The 13,348-nt window shown below is 45.8% G+C and overlaps 1 protein-coding gene across 18 annotated transcripts in view; it reads right to left on the bottom strand.

The window, feature by feature from the left end:
- The window catches only part of LOC124009715 (disco-interacting protein 2 homolog C), a 257,605-nt gene that overhangs the window by 2,403 nt on the left and 241,854 nt on the right, over positions 1-13,348 (bottom strand). For 16 of the 18 annotated variants that reach the window (XM_046321805.1, XM_046321808.1, XM_046321809.1 and 13 more), the window contains 14 exons: positions 13,228-13,308; positions 12,804-12,927; positions 12,145-12,266; positions 11,789-11,900; positions 11,476-11,585; positions 9,968-10,098; positions 8,663-8,831; positions 8,294-8,464; positions 6,593-6,622; positions 3,390-3,451; positions 1,946-2,003; positions 1,388-1,462; positions 456-630; positions 188-311 (listed from right to left, as the gene is read on the bottom strand). In XM_046321805.1, the coding sequence (XP_046177761.1) occupies positions 188-311; positions 456-630; positions 1,388-1,462; positions 1,946-2,003; positions 3,390-3,451; positions 6,593-6,622; positions 8,294-8,464; positions 8,663-8,831; positions 9,968-10,098; positions 11,476-11,585; positions 11,789-11,900; positions 12,145-12,266; positions 12,804-12,927; positions 13,228-13,308 (1,544 nt within the window). The remainder of the gene's footprint in view (positions 1-187; positions 312-455; positions 631-1,387; positions 1,463-1,945; positions 2,004-3,389; positions 3,452-6,592; positions 6,623-8,293; positions 8,465-8,662; positions 8,832-9,967; positions 10,099-11,475; positions 11,586-11,788; positions 11,901-12,144; positions 12,267-12,803; positions 12,928-13,227; positions 13,309-13,348) is intronic. The other 2 variants (XM_046321811.1, XM_046321823.1) reach the window with 1 other exon arrangement.

The following is a 13,348-nucleotide window of genomic DNA, read 5'->3' as shown; positions in this document are numbered from 1 at the left end:
TCCTTCTATACATCTGACCTTTATATAGTTAACTAAAGTTTTTCTGCATCGTACTGGCCGCCTACTTGCTTTCTCTCTTGGATAAAATGTCCCGAAAACGTTGAGCTACACCAGAACCACAAATCCCCAAGCTACTGTATTTTATCAGGATGCTTATCATGTAGCCTTATGAAGTTACAGTCATCACCATTCTGTGATGCTCTTATGCGTCCTGATAACGGAGGTCTCGATGTCGATGGGGTGGTACCTCATTCCCCTCAGCTCCATGGCCTCATCCAACGCCCCCACCACGTACAGGGCATCGTGTCGCTCTGCACACACACACACACACACACACACACACACACACACACACACACCCACATAATAACAAACTGCTGCTACTGGATGTGAAGCTCACCTGTGAAAGTATGCATGATAAGTAGATTTGGTAATGAAGGGAACACGTAGCTTACCCCCGCTGGCATCAGTCAGTTCGGTCCTCCTGAGGAAGCCCAGGTATCCGGTGCGGGCCCAGATTGTCTGTGTGTCTCCAAAGCTCAGACGGGAGGTAAAGTGGTCTGACTGCAGGGCCTCGTCTCCATACACTGTGAAGTAGCCGCTGGCATTGTGTCCACTGCATACCCAGATCTGTGAGCAGGACAGCAATTCAATGTTTTAATTCATGCTTTTTAAGTGAGATCCTCTGGGGATCCAATCCATGTCTAGTTGTATGATTGTTTACCCAAATTAATTCAGAACAACTCAGCCCTTAAACTCACAGGACCACTGGACGTATCGCTAATATCAAACATGTTATAGTGGATCTGTGTACAGACCAATCCAGTGACAGATGTGTACTTTTAGACTAATTACATAACACTTACTGATCTTAGAACATTATACTGGATATCTAAGATATTAATGGTGTGCTCCTTAAAGGGAGACCACCATCAACAACATCTGTGAACATGGTGTGTTTCTATGTTTTGTAGTAAAACAGAGAAGAAGACAGTGTTCCCAATGACATCATCGGTGTGCATCCTGTGATGTGAACCAATGGCATTGCCTACTAATTGGTTGATGAGGTCATTGGATAAACCATCTTCCGCTATATATTTTACTACAAAACATAGAAACGCCCCATTGTTACAGATGTTGCTGTTTGGGGTGGTGCTGGAATATGAAGTTTAAAAATGGTGAAATTTCCCTTTATTAACATCAAGTGAGACTGAAGTTATGTGGGCTGACTCTTGAAGTACACAGAGAGAGACTATTGTAGTTTAGTCTAATGAGAGAGTGAATATCTAATGAGCTATGACACTTAAGTACAGAGAGAGACTATTGTAGCCCAATTTATTGTAGCTTGTATTGAGTTTAATGAGTGAGTGATTATGTCTCAACCAACCTCTCCAAGATGCGAGTCTCCCAGCGGTCCCTTGGTCTCCGGGTTAGCGATGATAATTCGAACCCCAGGTAGAATCTGATGGCATTAAGGAAGAGATGATTAGTGCTTTCATCTCTCCACTCCTCTCTCTCCTTTCAGAGAGGCCATTTATGTAACTGATTTACTGGGTTGCGGCACAGTGAAGTGGCCCGACTCCCTCTCTCTCCCAAAAGGGCGCCATTTAGTAAGCGACCACAAACTGTGTAACAGGATTTAATGTTGCGACGGGAAAAAAAGCCTCATTGTTGTGTTTTACAGACTGATCCGGATCTCCTGTCTGGTCCATGTGAAACAGAGCAGAGCGCTGCCACAGCCGGGGCACAATTAACTCTCACCTACACTTCCTCAATTATGGGGATGGGTTGCTGTGGAAACTAACTCCTCGACCAGACGAATCACAGCACAGCATAAACATTACAGTTTAATCTCAGTGATTAAAAATACTTCACAGTCTACCCTATGTCCTATGTAAATGACAACCATTCATTTGTTCATTCACCAAGTCAGGAAGGGACTCACTTTTCCAGATTCCATGAGTGGTAAACTGTGTGGAGAACCTCTCTCTACCAGACGAACCCTGTGAGGGAGGGAGGAAGTGAAGAGTTACTGGGCCTTTGAGCCAATACTGCGTCCCAAATGGCACCCTATTCCCTATATAGTGCACTACTTCTGACCAGAGCCCTGTGGTAATAGGGAGCCATTTGAGACACACCCTGTGAGTCAGCGTGTCAGCTGGCTAGTCGTCCTCATCGAGCACTTCATCATCAAGACTAAAGGATACTGGAGAGCAATAGATTACATTCTGAAACCTTTCATTTCACATTTCATCCACTGCAGCAGTTTATACAAGCAATTTTAGTCTACAAATTATACTTTACTTTCGACACAAACACAATAGCTACATCCCAGGGAGGAGGACAGTGGTGGAGACAAAAACGACTGTCTATAATCACAGTGTGTATGTGAATAGCAGCAGCTATATTTGTGAGCAGTGAGGCCCAATGTGCAGCATGCTGTGGCCCTGCTAGTACACTGTGTCTCAGACTCCGTCGGCATTCAAATGGCAACCTATTCCCTATATAGTGCACTTCTTTTGACCAGAGCCCTATGGACGCTTGTCAAAAGTGGTACACTATAAAGGGAATTAGGGTGCCATTTGGGATGTACCTTAGTCCAGAGCAGCTAAAAGCTGGGTCCTATTGATGTGTTGACTGGGTGTGGGAGAGGGACGTAGACCCACTGTTCTGACCCCAGGCCGTCTTAAAGACCCGTTTGTAATCTTAATGTCAGACTATGCGAACACAGCTAGAGGCTCCATAGCCAGTTGTATCGGACTATTTTAGTGTCACAGGGAATGCGTCTGGCTCCAACCTTTATGCATACAATGTGGTGGAACTATTCCACTGTAAATGGACCCTGCAGAGGTAATGACTCCTGAACAGGGAATCAAATGGCTACCCAGACTATTTGCATTGTCCCCTCCCCTCTTCTACACTGCTGCTACTCTGTCATTCTCTATGCATAGTCACTTCAATAACTATACCTACATGTACATATTACCTCCATTACCTGCACATTGACTCTGAACCGGTACCCCCTGTATAGAGCCCCGCTATTGTTATTTACTGCTGGGTCTTTCTTTTCTTTTTTTTAATAGGCGTTTTCATAAAACTACATTGTTTGCACGTGTGCCAAATACAATTTGATTTGAGTCTTCAATGTCATTGCGAGCATGGTCCAAGATATTGTTTTGGGTTTTGGTTGTGAGCAACATTCTGTTGGCATAGATGTCATACCTCTGATTCTGAAGAACCCCCCCCCCCTGTGTGTGTCACTCACTGACACAGAATAAACAGTACAACAGAAAATGCACCACTTGGTGAACTATACAGCTAATTTATCCAATCATTTATTCATCTCAACAAATGCTCAAGAGGATGTTCTGATAGGAGCATGCCCTTACCTGTCGTGCCTCAGCGCTCTCATGTCCACATACACAGTGGTTGGGTCTGGTCCTGAAGTTCCCTGCAGAATGACAACATGCCAGGGTTTGTGTCCGAGCTAGGATGTCTGCTGCCTTACAGAACCATGAACACAGCGCTGTCTAGATGCTACTAGCATGTTAGTGCTTAACAGAATGCCTACAGATCACACTGGTTGTGAATGGCAGCTTTGCGACAAGTCCAACCAACAATACTAATCCTAATGGCTTACTAACTATAACATTCAGACATACCATGGTTGTGGAAGAGGACAACAAGAATAGGTTGAAGTCAGTAAAAACCTAAAAGAACCGAACAGGGCCCGTATCCACAAAGCACCGACAGTTTGAGGTACCGCAAAGGAAAATGTGGGATAACGCTCACTGACAGGGTTGCAAAAGGTAACCAATCGCAACGAAGCGTCGCCAGCTGTGCACGCTTCTGACAACCACTGTCTGGTTGTGGTTGAAAGCAATGGTCAAACGTTTGCTAGAAATTAACTCCCACAATAAAAATCGGGGATGGGACTGTAGATCGGTCTCCATCAGTACGTTCATTCGTACTTTAGTCACACGTGATCTCTCAGACAGCACTGGGACGATTTTGACCAAACTTGTGTGAATGATGCGTCATTCGTGGCGGACGACGAGTTGCTTTGTTTTCGCATAACACGACCACTTTGCCGACTGTTCATTTTTACTTGCCGATAAATAGCAGAAAACTTTTGAAATGTCTATCATTTTCACCGAGCACAATCAAAGTTAACATAGGCCCTAGCTTTCAATCGCCAATTTATAGGCATGCCCAATTCAGGCATCTTTTTTTAAACGTGATATTGCTCTCAAGGATAACTTGTAATAACATGATATAGGTTAATTGATGAAATAATCCACACAAAACAAAATGAGATTATTTATAAACCTAGTCGTTAGAAGTAATTAGGCATATCATGTGAAATCATTGTCAAAATCTTATGAGGCTACTGTTGCATGTAGGTCTAGATTATTTATAGGTTGATAAAAAATGTCTTTCAACAACTCCAAATCAATTGCCTGCAATGGAACAGGAACCACTGAATCTTTGCCTTTTTCTACGATCTATTTTCTATTATCATGACACCTGCTGGTAACTCCTAACTGGTTAGGACACCTCATGAGGTCTTCGAAATATCTGTTGACTAAGCTTCATGCTTAGCTTTATTTTGACCCATAGTAGTAGTAAAATGTCTCTAGCCTCAGCACGTACGACCAATTTTGTGGATACGGCCCCAGAGCAGAAGGAAAATGAAAAACGTAACCACAAAAAAAAGGTGCATCTAAAAACTGTTCTGAGATCAGATCCAGTCTGATCCACCTCATGCAAACACAGAAAGAAGCCACTAAACAACAAAAAAAAACATTTTGTTTTTTTTAAGAGGAGAGGGAGAACAGAACACTACCAGATGGAAGGAGAGAGAGGAGGTAGACATGGTGATATAGTGCATCATGTCTGAACGAGCAAACACAATCTGTATCTGTCCCTTCAATAGATGGTTTTGAAAGCTGACAGTTCAGTAGAGAGGCTTGACTGGCCAGACACGAGAGTCAAAGCCACAGACAGAACAACACAATCCCAACATACATTACATTGAACACAGAGGCACCAGGTTGAACAGTAGTGTGCGTGTCTGATAGTATTTTCTATCTAGTAGGTTAGTGAACAACCAAAAAACCCATATGAATAAAGAGGAGAAACCAGCCAACAAAGAAATAGAGAAAGCACAGAGCAGCTTCCCCTCCCCAGACTTCCTCAGCCTAGCTCTGGTCCAGGGTGTTACATGCAGCTTGCTGATGTGGCACTTTCCTCAACGCCCTGGACTAGAGCCATCCCCGGCCCTCCCCAGGTAGATTGCAGTGCACCCGTGACTCAGCAGCATGTTTTAATAGCATGGCTAAGGCTTTGGCAGAGGAAGCAGCAGAGCAGCATCTACCACCAGAGAGAAAGACAGCCATAGAGCTACACATGCTAGATCCTGACTCATTCCAGCCATAGACAGCCAGCTATAGAGCTGCACATGCTAGACTGACACAGACCAGCCATAGAGCTACACATGCTAGATCCTGACTCATTCCAGCCAGACAGCCAGCTATAGAGCTGCACATGCTAGACTGACTCAGACCAGCCATAGAGCTACACATGCTAGATCCTGACTCAGTCCTGAGTACACGCAGACCAGAACACAAGGTACCGTTAAACAGGACACACTATACAGTCTTACAGCAGTATCGCAATAGTACGGTATTACAGTATTTAGCTACAGTCACTCAAACATCGAGCAGGCCTACACTATGACAATACTACTACTACTGCAAATACTGCAGTCACACTGCACTAAACTAGAATTGTTCAGATCGGGAATGTGCTTTAGTTCACGGAGGCTAATTTGGACTATTAACACTCTAATATAGTACTATACAAGTGACATGATGGTATTGTACTCTCACTGCACTTCTGTCTCTCTGGGTCTCAGAAGGAAAGCAGTCTTGGTGAGCTGTGGCAGTATCCATCTCAAGGCAAACTGGAAGCTGTCACTGATATGATATGACCACACTTGACAAGTTGGCCCAGCACAGGTTAACGTTTCAGTACTGCAGGGATTTCATTTTAACAAGATGACTTTTTCTAAGTGCTGAGCGCTTTGCTAAGAGGGGTCTCAAATGGCACCTTTAGACAGTAGAACATATTGCTGCTACACAAACAAAACAGTATGTGTGCACATGTCCCAAATAGCACCCTTTCCTCTAGATGGTGCACTACTTTTGACCACAGGCCATAGGGCCCTGGTCAAAAAGAGGTGTGCTATATAGGGAACAGGGTGCCATTCGTAACTCAGCCTATAACAGCTCACCAGAGTGGCAACGGTTGCCTTTCCCTGTTAAGTCAAATATGGCCCCAATATCACCATATAACCCTTAAATCACATCACTGTAACTGACCTTTGAATCACACATCCTGTCCACCTAGAAAGCTACTGAGAAGCGTTGAGAATGGCTGTGCCTGTGTCCCAATATACTGCTATACCTGTTCTCTACCCTGTCCCCCCACCCCCACCCCACCTAACCCGTCCCCTGCCCCACCCTCCCTTCCCCTGCCTGCTCACAACACCTGATGAAGAGGGTGATTAGCGAACGTGAAAATCCCCTACCTGGTCAGCAAGCTTCCCCAGCCTGTGAGGCTATAGCAGCAGCAGGAGGAGAGTGAGGAGGAGGTAGGAAGGAGAAATAAGGGGGAGGAGGGAGGAAGAAGGGGGACGAAGACAAAACGAAGTATAAGATGTGGGTGGGGTTATGCAAAACAACAGAGGGGGGTAAAAAAAAACAAAAATGTCAACTATAGAAATGGGAAACAAAAAAAACAGAAGCAGCCTTAAACTAAAAAAGAAGTTATGTTCTAGGCTTATTAATGTTAGCCAATAGATCAATGTTAGCACATGTTGGGACATTTATACATGATCAGTTACATTTACATGAGTTCATTGATAGTATTGATCAGGGATTGATCAGGGCTGGGCAACTTCGATAAGGCTGGGGGGCCCACAAAACATCCGAACTCATCATGAGGGGCTGTAGTGGCTCGCGAGTCCGCGTACCCACATCCATACCCTCAAATACATACCCACACATCCAGTCAGAGGTGGCCCTAGCCTTCTGGGGGCCCTAAGTCAAATTGTGGGACGTATACTCAAGTTAAGAAAAGTAGCATGCAGTAAGTCAGAGGTAATCGCTTATTTACAATAGAGTTTAAGAGGGAAGAATCTATACATGTTAAATAATGGTGTTAAATACAATTCAATATAACAGGCTTCTCGATTGGGCTTTTTGTCGATCCTTCAGATTTGATTGATTGAACAGCGAAGTGCACCTGAAACTGGTGCCAATAGTATTCTGATCTCTATCTCATTAACATTTGAATAGCAAAGCTTACAATTTGATATCATTTGAATAATAAAGCTTGCAAATAATAGTTGAACCATGTAAAAGAATGAGCCCAAAATTAAAGCATGAAGTAGCAGCATGTGTAAATGCTTATGGACAGCTGAGCTCCAGAGACATAGTGTGCACACCCGAAAAGGCACCCTTATTCCCTATATAGTGCACTACAGTCGTGCATTACTGAGGGAATAGGGTGCCATTTGAGACGTACACATAGCTCAGTGTATGTCTGGTAATAGTTTTTGTCGTTGGTGAGAAGCAGAGGGCAGAGAGAGTGAGATGTGTAGAGGACATCTATGCATGTTGACTTCTCCTCCTGTGAGCTGTAAACCCTGTCAGGAACATTACTGTAGGCCCCATAGGCTGGCCCTGGGGAAACTGTGGCTTCCCATGTTAAGTCACAGAAGCAGATTAATGACTATAGGCCATTGAATCGAATCAGATTCATCTCCCTCACCCCAAAAAACAAGCAAACTGCAAGGCAACTAGAGAGTTCACAAAGTCTCTAAATAAAACAAAACACCACGAACTTCCAAGACTTGAGGAAAAGGCTTTGCAAACGATATACCGGAGGCAGAGAGAATGACAAGAAACAGTCGCACGCCTTTCAACAAACACAAGACAACAGAGCCACAAACACACATTGGCTAACATGTATCAAAGAGCCCGTTGTCTACTATGGTGGGAACATTGGTAATAGGATCCATTAAATGTTGGATGCATTGACATCACCAGCGTGCTGGGGTTGTCCTTCTCATTCAGTCTCTCAGAGTCCCACTGGTGACAGATTGGGGACAGAGAGAGACAGCACCCAAAGATACTGAACTTAGTAAGAGCACATTTGATAAGACGTTGAGGGACAGAGCACATGTGGTTTGCGGACCGGAGGAGGAGGAGGAAGGTACTGACTGTACCTGCAGACAGACGGCCAGGTTGACTCTGCAGCCGAACGAGGTGCTGACTGCTCGGGGGTGGAGGCCCAGGTCTTTGAAGAGCTTGGAGAAGGACTGAGTCAGAGCTATCCTGGGTCTCTCCTCCGCCACCACCACACACGTCCTGACCCGCGACAGGTCCAGGCCCCGAGACTGACGGGAGAAACCAGAACTAACTGGATCAAATCAGAACTAACCAGGCTGGATGAGTCTGGGCTGATGGACAATCCACGTATCAGTCAATCAATCAGTGTTTTTACATCAGCAGTTGTCAAGGTGTTTTACTCTCAGGTCATCACATTGTAATAAAACGTTATCTTTGTTGTGGTGATTTGGCCGGTAGATACCTACCTTGAGGGATTCGGTCTGCAGGCCCAGGCCCTTGGTGCAAAGCTCCATGACGCTGTAGGAGCAGAAGGTGTCCCTGACCTTGTACTGGCTGACAGCTAGCAGCCACAGAGCAGGGTTCACCTCCAACTCCGAAGGCGGGATCAGGATCGACTGGTGGCCGGAGTACACACTAGACACAGGAGACACAGAGTGAGTACACTAGAAACAGGAGACACAGAGTGAGTACACACAGGACACTAACTAGGTAGTACACACTAGAAACAGGAGACACAGAGTGAGTACACACAGGACACTAACTAAGTAGTACACACTAGAAACAGGAGACACAGAGTGAGTACACACAGGACACTAACTAAGTAGTACACACTAGAAACATGTACCATACAGTAAGTGCGTAGCCTGAGAGCACACAAACTTAAAGAGTTCATAAACTTCACACCTGGGACCATGAGTGTACTAACAGCCAACTACATTATGTATTCAGTGGCTCCATTTATAATCCAGATCAATGCCATTTCATCAAGGCCAATGCAACTTCTAATAGTACAGCTAACTAGTAGCTAGTGAATTATACACTGAATAACAAGTCAGGGCTAGTTTGCGTAGGCATCAATCAGAAACACACGCAGCAAATAAAACAGCTTTGTTCTTTAGCAAGGTCCTGGTGTTGAGACAGCACCCCACTGAGGATATTTCCATCTGAACATTTGCCAAGTTGAGTGGTGCCATGTCAGAGAGTGCTTCCAACGGGGAGGCGATTAAAGAAAGCCCAGCGGACAGCGGAGCAGAACGGCGTCATCGTCACAAGGAGGCGGGTGGGAGGCTAAACACAGCAGAATAATGCATGCGCTGCATTTGGCCCCCTGCTTAGTCCCCCCCCCCCTCCCGGGCCTCTGACAGGCCTGTTATGTCCTGACAAGGCCCCAGCATGGCACAGGTCTAACTGGTCTGCCTGAAGAAGACAGGCTTCCTGTCATCTGTAGGTACTGAGAGACGGTGCATTCCGATGAGGACGTCACTCACTGTGTGTGAGGGTCTGAGTGAGGCGCAGGGTGAACATAGCATGGCTCCTTCAGAACAGAGGTCCAGGAGTAGCTGTGTGTGTGTGTGTGTGTGTGTGTGTGTGTGTGTGTGTGTGTGTGTGTGTGTGTGTGTGTGTGTGTGTGTGTGTGTGTGTGTGTGTGTGTGTGTGTGTGTGTGTGTGTGTGTGTGTGTGTGTGTGTGTGTACGCAGCAGAGCTAGATGCGTGTGATGTGATTGGTGGGCAGTGACGTGGCTAGAAGGGTCCATCTCTCTCTGTTTCACCTGCAAAGGCACCAGAGGACGAAGCCCAGGCCGCAGTAGGGGTCCAGACAGATAGCCACCTCACGAGAGGGGTACAGCTCACACTGCAACTTGATAGAACGGCAGAAGGCACTGGTGGCAGTATGAGACATCTACACGGGAGGGATGATAAGAACAAACGCATACAGATTAGTAATTTAGTTAACACTCTACTTGGCTATATAGTCTGGTCCCAGATCTGTTTGTGCTCTTGCCAACTCCATTACAAAATATGACAACAAGTGACAAGGAGTTGGCATGGTGGCACAAACTGAAGGGCACTCAAGCGACATCACAAAACCAACAAATACAGTCTGTCATTTTTACCAGGGTGGCCCTTTATTAAACAATATACACATGACACATGACGTACATGTGTACCCCAGTCATTCTTTCAGAACTTTATCAACGTACAGTACGGTATTCAAGCCCAAGGCTTTGTTTTGAGTTTCAATGGAACTGCATCAGAATTAGGAAACGCACTGCAAAAAACTATTCAAGTAAATATTCTCACGAGCTGCAAGTAAGAGTACCACTCCTGAATCCTTAACTAATGAATCAATTAAATCGTAGAACAATGACTCAACGCGGCTGAATATATAGTGGGACAACGCTTTCACAACTTGGTGCGTCTCCCCTCCGGTAGATAGAAGCTGTTATTGTCCCATTGAAAACCACTAGTTCCACTCCAGCCTGAGAGGTTGTTAAAGTGGCACGCAATCCTATCCGTGTCACAAATGACACACTATTCTCTATACAGTGCTGTACATTTGACAAGGGGATATAAGGCGCTTTCCAAAAGTAGTGCACTAAGTAGGGAATAGGGCGCCATTTGGGACACAGAGTAGGAGGAGACATGTTCTCACATGAAACCCAAATTCAGAGTTTTGTCATGTTAATCAGTGTACAGCATGAGAGACATCATTATTTGACATGGCTGAACAGCCAGAGTGCATCTTGTTTTAGTAAACTACAGAAAAGAGCCCCACACACCACAACAATTCTCCCCCACCGACCCTATTCCTCTACACGTTTTCAGCTAAACGGAGAACAGAATAGACAATCGCCTCTAGGTGAAGGGAGAAAATCCACAGCCTCGTCCACTGAGGAACTGATAGCAAATTTGCTTCCTTGTAAGACCAGTGACAAGATTCATCTTTACAAGTTGCTATTTCACTGGATCTCCTACTAAGCTTCGTCGGTCAGACAAAGGTTTCTACATGGCCAGATGAACAAGGCGTGTCCTAGTACGGCGTTGGATCTGTGGCGACAGGGAGAACAGGCCTTCTGGGTGAGCACCGTACTGTGACAGATTCAGCAGTCATCCACAGCAGAGGGGGGCTGGGATCAATAACTGCTTTCGTGTTGTTGAAAATGTCACCACTATCTTTCCACTCAGACTTCATACAGATTGTTTCTGTTTCACTTCATACGCTTCTCGGGATATCAGCCTCCCTGATAGGAGAAACACATTGGGGTTAGAGGTTTACCTTCACTCCTGCTAGCATCCCTGTGGTGGACACACTGAAGTCCAGGTAGGCCAGTGTGTCTGGGTTGGAGGGCTTGTACAACAATGGAGGTTTCTTCTTTGGCAGATCGTCTAGAGGACAGAGAGACAAAGGACAAGACCACTGTCATCACAAATACATTCTTAAGTAGAGGATACATTACATTGTCATTAGTCTCGATTGGTCGTAAGATCTCTGCGTCGGTGTCTCTTGTAAAGAAGTCCAGACCCTCGGGCTAAAGTGGGTAATGTCTGACTGAGGTGACTGGTGCAGCGTGGGTAATGGAGTCCCTTACCTGTGTCCAGGACAGGAGGCCAGGACCTGACGTCCACTGCTGCTGAGGCCTCCTTCGACCTCAGCAGTTTACAGATCACCGCTGTGGTCATCATACACGCCGAGCGGCTCACCTGGGGCCACACGCACACGTTGAGACAAGCAAATACACGTTTGGATACACACAAGTTTATACACGCACGCGCAAACGCACTGTAAAATGCTCCAGAAAGAAGAGGCCTACTCTGTCGCCTTCGAGGATCCATCTCCCTTTAACGTGACCTCTTACGCATCATCTTGGTCTACATTTTCTCTAATGAAAGGTCAGTTGTGATGCGATGACGACTTGATACAGAGGACGTCAACCAAAGCACTTACCTCCACGATCATCTTCACTGTGGGCAGAGTGGTGGCTATGTTCTGGGGGTGCGGAGGTCGCACAGTGATTGGCACGCAGCCCGCATACAGGCACCCGTAGAACGCTGCGATCAGGTCAATCCCTGCATGAAGGACACAGAGAGAGAGAGAGAGAGAGGATATTAGTTCTGGTCCGTCAGTCCATGAGTCCCTGTGCCAAATCGGAACCATCCTCCCTCCCGACAGAAAGACACTGCACCCTCAGGACAAGGTGTCGTATTGCGCAGGCTGTCCAAGAGACAGTTAATTGAATGGCTCTCTCAGGCAATCTCCCTTGTCAGGATTTTGTCCTGCTTGACTGAGCCTTTTCATTATGGACCTTTGGTTCACTTGAACGCTTGAATTTCTCTGGCTCCCAAATACTAACGGAGTTCCAAATTAGCATTCTACCTTTTAAATCTTGGAACACCCAGGGCTTTCTCTGTGTGTACCCATAAAGATCAGCACACTCTTGTGGGAAGTGCTATTCTATTAGAGAGATGTGGCTCAGGCCCTGGCTTGGAAGCACAGAGAGATTCTAGATTGATGAATGATAACTGACAACACATGACTGCTGGTGATAAACCCAGTTAGAGACGTGTGATCTGTGTGTCAGCCCGAGTCCCAGGCAGCAGCCGTACCAGGGGGGTAGACGAGCGCAACGTGATCCCCGTCCTGCAGGTGTCCTCGCTCCGCCAGCATGGTGGCAATCTTCTCTGCTCTCTTATGCAATTGGACACATGTCAGAGAGCTGGCTATCGTCCCCTGTGGTCACACACACACGAAGACACAGGCACACACACATAAGAGAGATAAGATGCGAGAGAGACAAAGAGAAAGAGGGAGAGAAAAAGAGATTGAGAGACAGAGGGAGCAAGAAAATGATGATTTACAGTTTAAAGTTTCAATAGGTCTTTGATAGGGCTACTTCAAATAAAATCCTCATGGGTCTCAATACAAAGTGAGAACACTCAACTATTTCAGCTGCTACTGCCGTGTGTACAAAACATGTCAGGAGTCAGATGTGAACAATGCCAATACAGCCTTTAGCCAGGTCTCACTCACCCTGCAGTTGAGAAGTGTGTAAAGCACATGGTCCGGAGTGGTCTGGGCCCTCCATTGTAACACTTCAGAGAGGAAGAGGAACTGAAATATACAAAAGAAGGGAAAATAAAATAAGCCTCTG

This window comes from Oncorhynchus gorbuscha, linkage group LG22, assembly GCF_021184085.1.
Source record: "Oncorhynchus gorbuscha isolate QuinsamMale2020 ecotype Even-year linkage group LG22, OgorEven_v1.0, whole genome shotgun sequence".
Classification (NCBI taxonomy): domain Eukaryota; kingdom Metazoa; phylum Chordata; class Actinopteri; order Salmoniformes; family Salmonidae; genus Oncorhynchus; species Oncorhynchus gorbuscha.
The sequence above is the reverse complement of the archived record's forward strand: the minus strand, read 5'-3'. Positions and strand labels throughout refer to the sequence as shown.